Raw genomic sequence first — 17,808 nt, 5'->3', positions numbered from 1 at the left:
GTAGAGATTTGGGTTGTCACAACCACACCCACAAAGTCATAAACCCTGCTTTCTAAAATGTATCTGATTTTAAACCTTTATCCTAACCTTAACCCTAACCTTAATTTAATTTTAGGATTAGAAATACATTTAGCGGTGTGGTTAAGGTTAGGGTTGAGGTTAGTTAGGGTAAAGTTCATCATCTAAGAAATTGTAGAAGGCAGGGTTTATGACTTTGTGGCTATGATAACTAGTGGAAACCAGATATTTGGGGCTGTAAATCATAGACACATACTTTCCATTGTTTCATTATTACTTCCTTGTTTGAATTAATTACTGTTAGTCACGATATGATTGGATTCACCACTCTAATGAAACACTTTCATGCATTTTCCATTTTCGGCATGCACCAACTCTCCAAATCGAGAAAACTGTATCACCTACATTAGAACCACATGGACATATGTTTCCTGCTTTTTCGAAAAGGCACATTCCTCTTCCACAGTCTTGGCTCCTTTCTGTACCTAGTGGCTATGTACCTAGTGGCGCAGTAGTCTAAGGCACTGCATTTCAGTGTCACTACAGTTCCTGGTTCGAATCCAGGCTGCGTCACATCTGGCCGTGATTTGGAGTCCCATAGGGCTACGCACAATTTGCATCGCGTTGTCTGGTTTTTCCCGGCAGTCATAGTAAATAGTAATGTATTTTTAACTGACTCGCCTAATTAAATAAATAGAAATAAAAATATACCTAGGGCATGTACAAATATGAACATGCTCCTGTAACCCCGTTTGTTTCTACGGCAACAGAGGAGGAGCTTGAACTTTCACCTGTGACTGTTGCGGATGTAGTTGGCTAATAAGGAAATTAGAGTTTTTGGTTGGTACAACTAGCAGGCTGTAAAATCACGAAATCTACCTCCAATAAATAATTTTGAAGTTTATTTGTGAAATATGTTAAACAATCGAATGGATTTACATGATGGCAAAATGTCGCAAGTTTGGAGAAAATGACGAGGTACAGTATTGAGCAAGCTTGTTTAGTTAGCTAACATAATCAGCTGTCCAATCTACTGTACGGCTAGTAATCAATGCTACTACTTTGCAACACGTTATTATTGTATAAGAATAACGATTGGTCTGTCACAATATGACAAAGGCAACAGAACTGAAAAACACGCTATTTTTGCTGTATAGCTAAATAGCTAGCTAATCCTTCAGGCAAACTAGCAATGGTTATTGGTGTCAGCTGTTTAGCTTGTTCGTTAGTTGGCCTGCTGAACTTGAATCATAGCACATCTGTATTACATACGTTAGGTTAACTAACGTTAGTCAACCTGCACAACTGCTTACAATGTACTCTTCTCTCCCATGTTGCTTTCAGGTGACTTGCTTAACAACAGTGGCTTGGGCATTTGTGATATGATAATCACAAAAGACAAGTGTGTAAAATGGACTGAAGTAATTAGTTAGTTGCTAACTATTGAGATGTGCTACTAGCTGTACATATAAAACATATATGACCAATAAGCACTTTAAGTTGTCTTTGCCTACAAATCACCAATCTACATGAACATCATGTACTAAGAAATAAGTTGTTACTGTTTGCATGCTCTGTCGTCACTTTAAGGTCAATTCACCTCCACATACATTTGTTTTGCTAACCACACATAAACAGAGCTGATCATGTCACTAGTAGAGCAGTCCCAAAAGTGGTTCCCGACTCATGTCCAAGCCACTGTTCTTCAAGCAACTGACCTACAAGCTAAGAGTAAGAATGGCACCAACGATGCCTACACTATCATTCAGCTGGGAAAGGAGAAGTACTCGACATCTGTGGCAGAGAAAACACTTAGCCCAGTGTGGAGAGAAGAAGCCTCCTTTGAGCTGCCAGGTCTGCTTCTGGAGGACAACCCAGAAATCTACGAACTATGCCTCATCGTGATGCACAGGTCCCTGGTGGGAATGGATAAATTCCTGGGCCAGAGTACCATCAATCTCAATGAGATTTTTGATAACAAGGAGAGAAGGAAAACTGAGTAAGTATCACCAAACTAATCTAACTAAATTATGTTTTTGCTGCCTTTCAAGGAAGTTTCGGAACATTAAGCCAAATACAATATAACTTTTTGTCCAACTGTTAAATAGGAAATTTGCCTTCTCTGCTCTCAAACCTACATGTATAAACACATAGGCTGTAAAGCATCCCTAGTCACAACGGACAATGCTAAGCCTTTGGTTTTCTAGTTCTGTGTTTGATGTTTAAGGAACTGCCAACAGGAAGAAGTAGGTTGGATTTGCGGAACTGTCTTGTTCAATGTCACAGGACTAACCTGCAGAAATAATTTGGAACATGATTCAGAGGGTTGGGTAGACTAGCCTAAATCATTTGATGGTTTGGAAAAACTGTCCCTAATCACCAATGATGTGTCTCTGTGGTCAGCGTTGCAAACGTTTTCATGTGGCAGTCAATTGGAAAACATTCTAACAGTATTATTGATTTGTATTCTCAATTCACAATCATATACTTTTAATGTGGGGCTATGACAGTCAATTTCAAATGAGTCTGACATTGCCTGTCTTATCTCACCGCCACTAATGCGATGGGTGTGCTTGATGCATGTCGCGTCGTATCTTCTCAAAGTCAGGGGGCGAGGTTGACAGTGCGCACCTCATCTCTCCTGTCACATCCAACCTGCTTTGATATTTGTTTTTAATGTGGTCAAGAGCACTGAATAAGCGTACCATGAGTTTTAATGGTCTTTTTACTTTTTTTAAATTACCATTTCTTCAGTGGTAGTTAGTCTTGTCCTATCGCTGCACAACTCCTGTACGGACTCGGGAGAGGTGACGGTCGAGAGCCATGCACTCTCCAAAACACGACCCTGCCAAGTCACACTGCTTCTTGACACACTGCTCGCTTAACCCGGAAGCCAGCCGCAGCAATGTGTTGGAGGCAGCACCATACAACTAGTGACCGTGTCAGCGTGCATGCGCCCGGCCCGCCACAGGTGTCGCTAGAGCGCGAAAGGACAAGGACATCCCGGCCAAACCCCCCCCTAACCCGGACGACACTGGCTCAATTGTGCACCGCCTCATGGGTCTCCTGATCGCGGCCGGATTGAACCCTGGTCTATTGTGACGCCTCGAGCACTGAAATGCAGTGTCTTAGGCCGCTGCACCACTCGGGAGGCCCTCTTTAAAGTATTTTGCACAAATGGATTTACATTCCTGTTAGTGAGCATTTTGTCTTTTGCCAACATGATCCCATCCACCTAACAGGTGTGGTATATGAATAAGCAGATTAAATATCATTCAACCTACCAGGGTGTTTACAAACACTACAGGAACAAGATAATCCACATGTATCAATCACATTTTTACTAATACTGTAGAACTTTGTTCTAAAGCTGTATCCATATCCATTGGATGCAGTGATCACAATTTCTTATTTTTGAAATGTTAATACACCTTTATTTAACCAGGTAGGACAGTTGAGAACACGTTCTCATTTAAACTGCGACCGTGCCAAGATAAAGCAAAGCAGTGCAACAAAAACAACAAGAGTTACACATAAACAAACGTACAGTCAATACCACAATATAAAAATATATGTACAGTGTGTGCAAATGTAGAAGAGTAGGGAGGTAGTAATAGTTAATAGGCAATAGTTAGGCCATGGAGACGAAATAATTACAATTTAGCATTAACACTGGAGTGATACATGTGCATATGATGATGTGCAAGTTTGTTCACCCTGGGGTGCAAAAGAGCAAGAGGTTAAGTAACAATATGGGGATGAGGTAGTTGCGTGTGCTATTTACAGATTGGCTGTGTACAGGTACAGTGATCGGTAAGCTGCTCTGACAGCTGATGCTTGAAGTTTGAGAGGGAAATGACTCCAGCTTCAGTGATTTTTGCAATTCGTTCCAGTCAATGGCAGCAGAGAACTGGAAGGAAAGGCAGCAAAAGGAAGTGTTGGCTTTGGGGGTGACCAGTAAAATATACCTGCTGGAGCGTGTGCTACGGGTGGGTGTTGCTATGGTGACCAGTGAGCTAAGGTGGGGCTTTACGTAGCATAGATTTATAGATTACCTGGAGCCAGTGGGTTTGGCCACAAATATGTAGCGAGGGCCAGCCGACAAGGGCATACAGGTCGCAGCAGTATATGGGGCTTTGGTGTCAAAATGGATTGCACTCTGATAGACTACATCCAATTTGCTGAGTAGAGTGTCGGAGGCTATTTTGTAAATGACATCGTCGAGGATCGGTAGGATAGTCAGTTTTACGAGGGTATGTTTGGCAGCATTTGTGAAGGAGGCTTTGTTGCGAAATAGGAAGCCAATTCTAGATGTAATTTTGTATTGGAGATGCTTAGTGTGAGTCTGGAAGAAGAGTTCACAGTCTAACCAGACACCTTGGTATTTGTAGTTGTCCACATATTCTAAGTCAGAACCGTCCAGAGTAGTGATGCTAGTCGGGCGGGAGGGTGCGATCAGCAATCGGTTGAAGAGCATGCACTTAGTTTTACTTGCATTTAGAAGCAGTTGGAGGACTCAGAAGGACTGTTGTATGGCATTGAAGTTCATTTTGGAGGTATGTTAGCACAGTGTCCAAAGACGGGCCAGATGTATACAGAATGGTGTCGTCTGCGTAGAGGTGGATCAGAGAATCACCAGCAGCAAGAGCGACATCATTGATATATATATACAGAGAAAAGAGTGGGTCCGAGAATTGAACCCTTTGGCACCCCCATAGAGACTGACAGAGATCCGTACAACAGGCCCTCCGATTTGACACACTGAACTCTGTCTGAGAAGTAGTTGGTGAACCAGGCGAGGCAGTCATTTGAGAAGCCAAGGCTATCGAGTCTGCCGATAAGAATGCGGTGATTGACAGTCAAAAGCCTTGGCGAGGTCGATGAAGATGGCTGCACAGTACTGTCTTTTATTGATGGCGGTTATGATATCGTTTAGGACCTTGAGCGTGGCTGAGGTGCACCCATGACCAGCTCGGAAACCAGATTGCATAGTGGAGAAGGTACGGTGGGATTCGAAATGGTCGGTGATCTGTTTGTTAACTTGGCTTTCGAAGATTTTAGAAAGGCTGGGCAGGATGGAATATAGGTCTAAGAGTTTGGGTCTCTAGTGTCTCCCCCTTTGAAGACGGGGATGACCGCGACAGCAGAGGTGTATTTAGAGGGCAAGTTGGTCAGGATGATATCTGAGGGTGCCCATGGTTACGGATTTAGGGTTTTACCTGGTAGGTTCCTTGATAATTTGTGTGAGATTGAAGGCATCTTGCTTAGATTGTAGGACAGTCAGGGTGTTAAGCAGTTTAGATCACCTAACTGTACGAACTCTGAAGATTGACAGGGGGGGCAATCAATTCACAAATGGTGTCCAGGGCACAGCTGGGGGCTGAAGGGGGTCTATAACAAGCGGCAACGGTGAGAGACTTGTTTCTGGAAAGGTGGATTTTTGAAGAGTAGAAGCTCGAATTGTTTGGGCACAGACTTGGCTAGTATGACAGAACTCTGCAGGGTATCTCTGCAGTAGATTGCAACTCCGCCCCCTTTGGCAGTTCTACCTTGTCGGAAAAGGTTATAGTTGGGGATGAAAATTTCCGGATTCAGACACTGCTAGGACATCCGGGTTGGCGGAGTGTGCTAAAGCAGTGAATAAAACAAACTTCTGGAGGAGGCTTCTCATGTTAACATGCATGAAACCAAGGCTTTTACAGTTATAGAAGTCAAGAAATGAGAGCGCCTGGGGATTGGGAGTGAAGCTAGGGGCTGCAGGGCCTGGGTTAGCCTCTACATTACGAGAGGAGTAGCCGTACGAGAGGGTACGGCTAGGATAAGGGTACGGCTAAAGGCTATAAGTACTGGTCGTCTAGTGCGCTCAGAACAGAGAGTGAAGGGAGCAGGTTTCTGGGCGTGGAAGAATAGATTCAAGGCATAATGTACAGACAAGGGTATATGTTAGGAAGTGAATACAGTGGAGGTAAACCTAGGCATAAGAGTAATAAGAGAGGTTTTTTCTCTTTAGGCATCATTGAAGCTGGTCACCCCTCAGCCTAGTTCCTCTCTCGGTTTCTTCCAAGGTTCTGGCCTTTCTAGGGAGTTTTTCCTAGCCACCCTGCTTCTACACCTGCATTGCTTGCTGTTTGAGGTTTTAGGCTGGGTTTCTGTACAGCAATTTGTGACATCAGCTGATGTAAGAAGGGCTTTATAAATAAATACATTTAATTGATTAAGCCAGGTGAGGTCACCACATGTGTGGGGGTTGGAACAAAAGGGCTAGCTAAGGAATATTTAGCAGGGCTGGAGGCTCTACAGTGAAATAGGTCAATAATCACTAACCAAAACAGCAATAGACAAGGCATATTGACATTAGGTAGAGGCATGTGTAGCTGAGTGATCATATGGTCCAGTGAGTAGCTAGGCGAGCTGGAGACACGGCGATTCGGACAGCTAGCGGGCCGGGGCTAGCAGATGGGCCTTCGGGGGACGTCGCAACGGAAGAGCCTGTTGAAACCCCCTCGGATGGTTACGTCGGCAGACCAGTCGTAATGGATTGGCGGGGCTCCGTGTCTGCAGTAAAAGGGTCCAGGCAAAATAGGTATTGTAGCCCAAGAATTGTCTGATGGACCTCTTCGGCTAGCCGGGAGATGGGCCTAGCCTGGAGCATGCCTGGAGCTAACTGATTCTTGCTTCGGGACAGAGACGTTAGCCAGGAGTAGCAACTTTGATAGCTGCTAGCTTGCTGCGATGATCCGGTGTAAAGGTTCAGAGCTTGTGGTAGGAATCTGGAGATGTGGTAGAGAAAAAGCAGTCCAATATGCTCTGGGTTGATATCACGCTGTGCAGACTGGCAGGAATTGACCGGGCTGAGGCTGGCTGATGTCTGTGTTAATGGTGATCACCGCTTGCAGTGGCTAACTGACTACCAGCTAATTAGCTGGCACGCCACTGATGGGGTTCCAGTTCTAAAAAGTGTTCTAAAAAGTGTAAAGAATTGCAGCTCCGTACCACATTGGGCGAGGTGGGTTGCAGGAGAGTATGTTCCGTCCGTAGATGTAAATTGAGATTGTATATATTTTGTATATACACTGCTCAAACTAATAAAGGGAACACTTAAACAACACAATGTAACTCCAAGTCAATCACACTTCTGTGAAATCAAACTGTCCACTTAGGAAGCAACACTGATTGACAATAAATTTCACATGCTGTTGTGCAAATGGAATAGACAACAGGTGGAAATTATAGGCAATTAGCAAGACACCCCCAATAAAGGAGTGGTTCTGCAGGCCACTTCTCAGTTCCTATGCTTCCTGGCTGATGTTTTGGTCACTTTTGAATGCTGGCGGTGCTTTCACTCTAGTGGTAGCATGAGACTGAGTCTACAACCCACACAAGTGGCTCAGGTAGTGCAGCTCATCCAGGATGGTACATCAATGCGAGCTGTGGCAAGAAGGTGTGCTGTGTCTGTCAGCGTAGTGTCCAGAGCATGGAGTCGCTACCAGGAGACAGGCCAGTACATCAGGAGACGTGGAGGAGGCCGTAGGAGGGCAACAACCTCCTTGCCTTTGTGCAAGGAGGAGCAGGAGGAGCACTGCCAGAGCCCTGCAAAATGACCTCCACCAGGCCACAAATGTGCATGTGTCTGTTCAAACGGTCAGAAACAGACTCTATGAGGGTGGTATGAGGGCCCAACGTCCACAGGTGGGGGTTGTGCTTACAGCCCAACACCGTGCAGGACGTTGGCATTTGCCAGGGAACACCAAGATTGGCAAATTCGCCACTGGCGCCCTGTGCTCTTCACTGATGAAAGCAGGTTCAAACTGAGCACATGTGACAGAGTCTGGAGACGCGGTAGAGAACGTTCGGCTGCCTGCAACATCCTCCAGCATGACCGGTTTGGCGGTGGGTCAGTCGTGGTGTGGGGTGGCATTTCTTTGGGGGGCCACACAGCCCTCCATGTGCTCGCCAGAGGTAGCCTGACTGCCATTAGGTACTGAGATGAGATCCTCAGACCTCTTGTGAGATCATATGCTGGTGCGGTTGGCCATGGGTTCCTCCTAATGCAAGACAATGCTAGTTCTCATGTGGCTGAAGTGTGTGAGCAGTTCCTGCAAGAGGAAGGCATTGATGCTATGGACTGGCCCGCCCGTTCCCCAGACCTGAATCCAATTGAGCACATCATGTCTCGCTCCATCCACCAACGCCACGTTGCACCACAGACTGTCCAGAAGTTGGAGGATGCTTTCGTCCAGGTCTGGGAGGAGATCCCTCAGGTGACCATCCGCCACCTCATCAGGAGCATGCCCAGGCATTGTAGGGAGGTCATACAGGCACGTGGAGGCCACACACACTACTGAGCCTCATTTTGACTTGTTTTAAGGACATTACATCAAAGTTGGATCAGCCTGTAGTGTGGTTTTCCACTTTAATTTTGAGTGTGACTCCAAATCCAGACCTCCATGGGTTGATAAATTTGAATTCCATTGGTAATTGTTGTGATTTTTGTTGTCAGCACATTCAACTATGTAAAGAAAAAAGTATTTAATATGAATATTCCATTCATTCAGATCTCGGATGTGTTATTTTAGTGTTCCCTATATCTTTTTGAGATGTGTATTTATTTTTTAAGAAAAAGATATATACACGGGACAAGAGAAACAAGACGTCCGACTGCTACGCCATCTTGGAAAAAAGTATAGTGGCTATATCCAGGAAAGCCAAAGTTCCAAAAGCTGGGCCTAAAAAGTGTATTAGAGATCATGCAAAAGATTTTGCTGTGACTCTTATGTGGATGATGTAAAACATATTTGTTGGTCTGATGTGATTAATATGGAATCTCCAGATGCTGCACTTAATGAATTTATGAAATTGCTTCTTCCAATTATTAATAAACATGCACCTATTAAGAAACTGACTGTTGGAGCTGTTAAGGTAACATGGATTGATGAGAAATTGAAAAACTGTATGGTTGAAAGAGATGGGGCAAAAGGTGTTTACTAATAAGTCTGGCTACACATCTGACTGGCTGACTTACTGCAAATTTAGATATTATGTGACTCAACTCAACAAAAAGAAGACACTGTATTATGAAGCCAAGATCACTTTAGATGTAATTTACATTCAATTATGGGCAGAAAGACAAATTCAACTCAATCTTTCATTGAATCAGATGGCTTATTCATCACAAAACCATTTGATGTTGCCAATTTATTTGAATGATTACTTATTTGGCAAAGTAGGCAAACTTAGGCAGGAAATGCCAACAATGAACAGTGAGCTATCGTATTCATGCACACAAAAAACTAATAATAAAAGTAAAGCATTTTCATTTAGAATTTTATAAAGTTAGTGTGGGAGAAGTGGAAAATTATTGTTATCAACTTCGATGCAACCCTACTGAGGATGGTAACTGACTCTACAGCCACTCCCATCTGTCATATATTTAATCTGAGTCTACAGGAAAGTCTTTGTCCACCGGCCTGGAGGGAAGCCAAAGTCATTCCGCTACCCAAGAGTGGTAAAGCAGCCTTTACTGGTTGGCCTATCAGCTTGCTGCCAGCTCTTAGCTGGCATTTCTCTGTACACAAATTAACAACAGAGTTTCAGTGTGTTAATTTAAAACTCGGGACCCTTCCTGCAGGCTCATCCTGACATGACCCTCCAGCATGACAATGCCACCACGCACAGAAAGAGCAGTATGGCTGAGTTCCTGCAAGACAGGAATGTCAGTGTCCCGCCATGGCCAGTGAAGAGCCTGGATCTCAATCCCAGTGAGCACGTCTGGGACCTGTTGGATCGGAGGGTGACGGCTAGGGCCAGTCCCCCCAGAAATGTCCTGGAACTGGTACAAGAGTGGGTTAACATCTCACAGCAAGAACTGGCAAATCTGGTGCAGTCTATGAGGAGGAGATGCACTGCAGTACTTAATGCAGCTGGTGGCCACACCAGATACTGACTTTTGATTTTGATCCCCCCCTTTGTTCAGGGACACATTATTCCATTTATGTTAGTCACATGTCTGTGGAACTTGTTCAGTTTATATCTCAGTTGTTGAATCTTATGTTCATACAAATATATACAGGTTAAGTGTGCTGAAAATAAATACAGTTGCCAATGAGAGGGTGTTTCTTTTTTTTTGCTGAGTTGACATTCAAAGTTTGTAAAGATGGGTTTGTAAAGATGTCTGTAGTAAAGAGATCAATCATATGTATTTATAAAGCTCTTTTTACATCAGCCAATGTCAAAGTACTATACCGAAACCAAGCCTTCAACCTCAAACAGCAAGCAATGCAGATGTAGTAGCACAGTGGCTTGAAAAAAAACTCCCTAGAAAGGCAGGAACCTAGGAAGAAACCTATAGAGGAACCAGGCTCTGAGTGGTGGCCAGTCCTCTTCTGGCTGTGCCGGGTTGACATTATAACAGTACATGGCCAAGATGATCAAACGTTCATAGATGACCAGCAGGGTCAAATAATAATCACATTGGTTGTAGAGGGTGCAACAGGTCAGCACCTCATGAGTACATTTTAGTTGAGCATTCAGAGTTCGAGACAGCAGTTGCAGTAGAGAGTCGAAATCCGAATGTCCGGGACAAGTTACTACGTCCTGTGAACTGCCGCAGGCAGAACAGTTTAAACTGCTTTTTGACACCACACTCCAAAAAGCAAGTTCTGCAGGCTCTAGTTTTCTTATTTTGATTGTGGTCGAGTGCTGCAAGGAAAGACCTAGTTAAGCTGCAGCTGGCCCAGAACAGAGAGGCACATCTTGCTCTTCATTATAATCAGAGGGCTGATATAAATACTGTGCATGACAGTCTCTCTTGGCTAAGAGTTGAGGAGACTGACTGCATCACTTGTGTTGAAAATCTCAATGTTTGCATAGTCAACTTACACACACACTTACCCCACCAGACCTGCCACCCAGGGGTCTTTTCACAGTCCCCAAATCCAGAACAAATTCAAGAAAGCATACAGTATTTTTATAGAGCTTTTGTGTGTAACTCCGTTCCATCTCATATGGCTGAAATAAACAGCAAACCTGGTTTAAAAGAACATAGCAAGCAACACCTTGCGGCACAACACTTCTCCCATGTTTGACCTAGATCGTATGTATGTATTGATATGTAGGCTACGTGTGCCTTTTAAATAAATAAAAAACGGACTGAGGAATATTTCTGTATGTAATTAAGCCCTTTTGTGGGGGAAATACTAATTCTGATGAGCTGGGCCTGGCTCTCCAGTGGGTGGGGAAGGGCACCTGCCCAGTCATGTGAAATCCATAGATTAGGGCCTAATGATTTAATTTGAATTGACTGATTTCCTTACATGAACCGTAACTCAGTCAAATCTTTATAGTTTTTGCATGTTGAGTTTATATTTTGTTCAGTATATAATGTCATTTATAAAACAGCATTTAAAAAATATATATATATATATCCCGCAAACCCATTTTCATATCCGGTTGTGACCCCTAGTTTGCGAAGCTGGGGTAAGAATTAGAATACCCTACCTCAATATTTGTAGCCATAGTTGATAATAGTTCTCTAAGAGCTGATTCGTCGTCACTATTGTGGAATAATTATGTTATGGTAGGATTGGAAAGGGAGAACGCTGATCAGAGAGCATGCTGAATTTATTTTGATCCTATCCGTATTGACACAGGCCACAACGACTGGGAAACGCATGTCGACCGTTGTAGGAACAATGTGAAAACACTCGTAAGCCTACATTCCATCGCTATCGGGAAACCCGGGCCCTGTAGGATGGGATCAATAAACCAGGAAAATTCTCCATCGTTTAAATCTCCGGTTTGGGAACATTTTGGCTTCCCAGTAGATTACAATAGCGATGGACAAAGAGTTACCAGTACTATGTCGCCACTGATAACGAAAATAGCCTATGCAGCTGCCAACACCTCAAACGTTGGCAAAATTTATGTCGACATCACCATTGTGTTCCCACCACCTGAGCAAGACGGAAACGCAAAAAAACATCAACTCTTTCTTCCCTCCGCATACAAGCAGCCCTTCGCAGCTGATTCTGACCGTGCCAAATAAATTACAAGAGCGATAGGCATGTTTATAGCCGCGGATATGCGCCCATTACTAACTTCGCCCTATCGCACCAATTTTCAGCAAACGGGTAGGACCCGCTCTATATAAGCAATGGTGCATTGTGTTGCGCTTACTACAGATGGATGGGCCTCAAGTGCCACGCAAAGGTACTCAATGACGGCCCATCACATTACCCCAGAGTGGGAGATGAGAGATACTATGCTGGAGACACGCCCCCTTTATGAGTCACACACAAGTGCACATATTTTCATCTTTGTAAGAAAACATCATACCATAGGCCTATACGATGTCTGAGCCATGTTTACACATTGATTTCACAAGCATATTGCACTTTATTTTAGTGTTGCTGAGTAATCGTGTGTTTTTCATTTAAGTAAATACAAAGTGTTGGTATTCTGATTGTGCTCTCACCAGTCATTATATGACTCATGATCATTTATGGAATCGGGAATACCAACGTTTTGTATTTTCTCAAATTAACCAAAATGAACTACAGTAACTGTTGGTGTTTATTTTTCCCGCTGTACTGAAACCCCAAAAAAGCAATACGTACTAAACTGGGTTTGGTGACCTGTTTCACCCCTAGTTACCTGTACATCTGTCTTGTTGTGACACAGGCTACACCATTGTGCTAGTTAAAAGATGTGCTTTGTTGACACCGAACAATGAATCAAGAGGTTAGTCTTTTGAGAATAGACTTGCATTCATGTTGTAATTGAGTTGACTGGGTGCAGCCTTTGTAGGTGGTGAACTAGTCCATCAAGAACAGCAGTCAGCAGGCCATCAGATTATCTTTCCTGTCTAATAGCAGCAAACTGTTCCGCCTCAATTCCAGCAATCACACAATCAACAAATGGCAATACTGTCCTTGCTTATTCTTGCCTTATACTGGAATTGAGATGGTAAACTGTAATTTATGGACATGGCATAGGCTAAACATTATGTTGTGCTCTTTTGGGTATTAGCCTATGCTAACTGAAAGTGGTGGAACTGGCCAAACATGTCTTGTTACTAATTCTGACTCAAATGATATATATTTTTCCAGTGGTGTGGATGTATGGAAAAAACACTACACCAGCTCCACCCAATCCAGTTGCGCTATTTAAAAGTTATTTTTGGCTGTGTAGAATAAGTATGGCACAATGTGTTGTAGTTAGCTATGCCTAGGCTACATGATGAGTAAGCCTCCATTCTGCTCAGAGGAACAGGAACATAAGAGGATCTGGTGTCAATTAGCCATTGGTACATTTCATCATGCAAACATTAGCACACTTCCTCTTCACCCATTAGTTGGGGAGAATTGCGATGTGTCATAAGCAACCGTTGATGGTAGTATTTATTTAAGGTGCCGGAGCTGATGCACCTCCAGGGTTTGCAGTCATTCAAGTACAGAGCTGTTGTGGAGATGTCAATGTACCAGTATTTAGTCATCCCACACAACTGACTCAACTAGAATGAGCCCAAGGCCCACTCTTGTGCTGCCATATCCAAATACTGGAGCAGTCCCAATTTGCTAACTAGCTGTGTCCGTCAACTGTATTTTCAAGCTGACACAGACTCTCCTCCCCATCTAGACATTGAGGTAGGCAGCCCCTAATTATCGCACACCTGTGTTGATTGTGAGGAGTTTCTCAGAGGTCTTGGTAGAGTGGGAGTATTGTGGTTCCAGGCAGAGGGAGGTTTATCTTGGCCTTGACACCCATGTGAAGTACAGGGCTGGCCCCCTCAGCAGCATGCTGTGGCTCCTAGATCGTGCTCCGAAGGACAGAGCACACTATGTGAATAAGGCTAGCTTGACCAAGAGGCCCTTGCCTTGGAGATTCTTTAGCCACAGTTTAGGGCAAAAAACATCACGCCTGTCCACTTTTCCAATGACAGAAGTAGCCTATAGCTTGAACAGACAGAGGTTGTGCTCATTGAGGAATTGTGGAATTTACCAGAGCACCTGCTGTTTGAGAGGTGGTTTAAATGTTGACTTTGTATTTTGAGTGAGCTTTGTTCCCAGTTCTACATTGTTGCAGTCGACAAACCATTGGTTTAAAAAGGCCAGACCAGTGATCACAAACCGGTCGATCGCGGTCTACTGGTCGATCTCCAAAGCATTCCTAGTCGATCACCGACAATTTCTATAAAAAATGTCAATTTCTATAAAAAAACAATAATAAACCACAGAGTTTCTAAACCCAGAAGCGCAACTTCGTGAGACTTCCGGGAACGCTTGTGAAACAGACCAAATAGACCAGGCCGGGGCATGAGAAGTCAATGAGAAGTGCAAAATTCTTCCTTAGTTTTTAATTTCTCAGAAATCTAAAGGCACAACCTAGATTCCAGCTCATTTCTTAAGTAGTTTACCATGTTATTACTCCAACCTTGTGATCGTGACAAACTGACACATTTTAATGTTTGTCTTAAACAACTTTATATTGAAGGAGTGCCTTTTTGATTTGACAGCCTACACATGCGCAGTTCGGCGGGAAACGACCGTTTGGATCCGATGACATGTTTAGCTAGCCAACGTCTCCATGACGTCGCCTCAAGTGTGATCGGGCATTTCTATTGGAGAAGCAGTTTTTGCCTATCTTTGATAAAGAGTGTTTTTATATTTGTTATATTTGTTTCACGCTGTTTGTAGACTGTGTCTTCTTTTTGGTCAGTCTCCCTCCGCTGAGATTGACCATCCGATGCAGGCACAATTAGTAAAAAAAAAAAGCAAATTATTTAAATTCATGTTCACTCAGCTATGCCTCACAAGTAATACAGCAAATGATCTAGTACCAAGTGTGATCATATACTTCAAGTTTTAAAATATAATGATAAAATTGTCTGAGAAGAACAACATTGCAATGCCATTGGCAGGGAAATTCAAGCTTAGTCAATATGCATTGATAATGTATTGGGCCTATTGCCTATTGCACACATCATTGCTACAGAGCTGTTTTTAATTGGTTAATGTTGCATAGGCTTATGTTTTTTAAGTCATGTTTTTTTTTTTTTTTATCTGAGCGCTTAGACCTCAGCCTGCATTTTGACTTAAAAAGTGATCTCACCACAATGGTTGGTGACCACTGGGCTAGACCTAGGCTATGGAGAAGCCAGCATTCTCATTAGCATGTATGAGTTGCATGGTTATCCTGCACCATTGCCTTTGTAATTTCCCAATTGCTTGTCGTAGCAGTTCTGAACAAAGGCCAGATTTGTGCAAATGTCACCCCTTTTTCTCACAGCGAAGGCATCAATCGTATTACTTCCAGCAGAAAAGGCCGAGGTTAAATAAACAGGAGCAGAGTAGCAGAATGGCCTTGATGAACCATATTATTCAACATTCTTTTCACGATTCAGACCATCACAGTTAGCAGGGAATTATGTTTATCCCTCGTATAATATGTATTTACAGGGAGACGAAAAGCGACGTCGCCTGTGGATTTATGCGAGGTGAAATTGGGGACTTCCACCACAGACATTTTACCCTAATAATTTATTGAATACACAAGTTGATACTCTTCCTCAGGGAAATGTCAGACTCGAACAGTTTTTTGATCCCCACTTTTCTAATAATTTCTTCAAAATGAAATGGCTCAACTCACTTAGGTAGTACTCTCAGATTTCTGTGTTGTACGTTTACTGATAGTTTTTACCTCAGTCGATAGAGGATATCACTTTAGCCCATTTATGAGCTAACATTTCATAAACAAAGCCTAGAATTTAGATTAATTAATTAATAGGCCTATATTTTCCACTGATTAAAAAAAAAAGGTACTTACACCGATATTTCCTTGTGGAAAAAGGTCTGAACATGTTCATAATTCATACATTTTTAAAAGGATGAATATGTAACCACCCCTGTTGCTATAACAAACCCAAATTATCTCAGAACAAAAACAAACAGCTTTAACTTGAATTTATGACGTTTTTACCACCCATTAAGACACCTGATGTTTTCTTTGATGTTTTCATCTTATATTCCTGTATTCATTTTAATGTGCCACTAACAACAATTACCTGTCTAGTAATTATCCCTATGTCCTTCTTTCAGCTGGTACTCTTTGGACTCCAGGCCAGGGAAAAAGAGGAAGGAGAGAGGGAAGATCCAGGTCAGCATCCAGTTCATGAGGAACAACATGACGGCCAGCATGTTCGACCTTTCCGTAAAGGACAAGCCCCGCTCGCCCTTCACTAAACTCAAGGACAAGCTGAAGGGTCGCAAGCACGATGGTGGCTTCTCCGACACCTCCTCAGCCATCCTGCCCCGCTCCGCCATGTGTGACTCGGAGACCCTTCGCCAGCCCAGTGCTCCGGACCATCAGCACCAGCCAGAGCCCAAGATCAAGAGACCCTTACTGGCCGGCTCCCATAAGCTTTCCGCTGCCCACTCCATGTCTGACCTCATTGGCACCCACTTCCGCCCCAAGCTGGACTCTATGAACTCAATCGAGGAGCTGGGTAAGGACAGCAGCTTCTTCTAGTGTTAGGCCTATTTTGTTACGTTACAACCTTATTATAAAATTAATTCAATATTTAGTTTCCCCTCAACAATCTACTACATACAATACTCCATAATGACAAAGCAAAAACAGTTTTTAAAATACATTTTTGCAAATGTAGCATTTAAAAAAAAAGAAGAAAATTATGATATCACATACACAAGTATTCACGCACTTGACTCAGTACTTTGTTGAAGCACCTTCGGCAGTGATTACAACCTCAATTCTTCTTGGTAATGACGCTACAAGCTTGCAGATCCTCTCAAGCTCTGTCAGGTTGGATTGGGAGTGTCACTGCACAGCTATTTTCAGGTCTCTCCAGATATGTTTGATCGGTTTCAAGTCCGGGCTCTGGCTGGGCCACTCAAGGACATTCAGAGACTTGTCCCAAAGACACTCCTGTGTTGTTTTGGCTGTGTGCTTAGGGTCATTGTCCTGTTGGAAGGTGACGCTGCAGCAACTTCGCAACAAGATGCTGCCATCCCTGTGCTTCATGGTTGGGATGGTGTTCTTCGGCTTGCAAGCCTCCCCCTTTTTCCTCCAAACATGACGATGGTCCTTATGGCCAAACAGTTCTATTTTTGTTTCATCAGACGAGAGGACATTTCTCCAAAATGTACGATGTGCAGATGTGCAGTTGTAAACCGTAGTCTGGCTTTTTTATGCGGTTTTGGAGCAGTGGCTTCTTCCTTGCTGAGCAGCCTTTCAGGTTGTTGATATAGGACTAATTTTACTGTGGATAGAGATATTTTGGTACCCGTTTCCTCCAGCAGCTTCACAACGTCCTTTGCTGTTGTTCTGGGATTGAATTGCACTTTTCGCACGTTCAACTCTAGGAGACAATGCATCTCTTTCCTTAGCGGTATGACCGCTGCGTGTTCCCATGGTTTTTCTACTTGCGTACTATTGTTTGTACAGATGAACGTAGTACATTAAGCCATTTTGAAATTGCTTCCAAGGATAAACCAGACTTGTGGAGGTATAAATTTTTTTTCCAGTGAATTATAAGTGAAATAATCTGTCTGTCTAAACCATTTTTGGAATAATTAGTTGTCATGCACAAAGTAGATGTCCTAACCGAATTACCGAAACTATAGTTTTGTTAACAATAAATTTGTTGAGTGGTTGAAAAACAACTTTTAATGACTCCAGTTTAATGTAAACTTCTGAATTCAACTGTGTGTATGTGTGTGTGTGTGTGTGTGTGTGTGTGTGTGTGTGTGTGTGTGTGTGTGTGTGTGTGTGTGT

At 43.2% G+C, this 17,808-nt stretch overlaps 1 protein-coding gene across 1 annotated transcript in view; it reads left to right on the top strand.

Annotated features, from left to right (window-relative positions):
• The first annotated feature begins 832 nt into the window (after positions 1–832).
• Positions 833–17,808, top strand: part of LOC118362036 (rab11 family-interacting protein 2) — a 32,185-nt gene continuing 15,209 nt past the window's right edge. Inside the window, exons 1-3 of the mRNA XM_052478252.1 lie at positions 833–996; positions 1,363–2,017; positions 16,113–16,519. Coding sequence (XP_052334212.1) covers positions 1,665–2,017; positions 16,113–16,519 — 760 coding nt within the window. The 5' untranslated portion in view covers positions 833–996; positions 1,363–1,664. The remainder of the gene's footprint in view (positions 997–1,362; positions 2,018–16,112; positions 16,520–17,808) is intronic.

This window comes from Oncorhynchus keta, chromosome 2 (assembly GCF_023373465.1).
Source record: "Oncorhynchus keta strain PuntledgeMale-10-30-2019 chromosome 2, Oket_V2, whole genome shotgun sequence".
NCBI classification, from domain to species: Eukaryota; Metazoa; Chordata; class Actinopteri; order Salmoniformes; family Salmonidae; genus Oncorhynchus; species Oncorhynchus keta.
The sequence above is the reverse complement of the archived record's forward strand: the minus strand, read 5'-3'. Positions and strand labels throughout refer to the sequence as shown.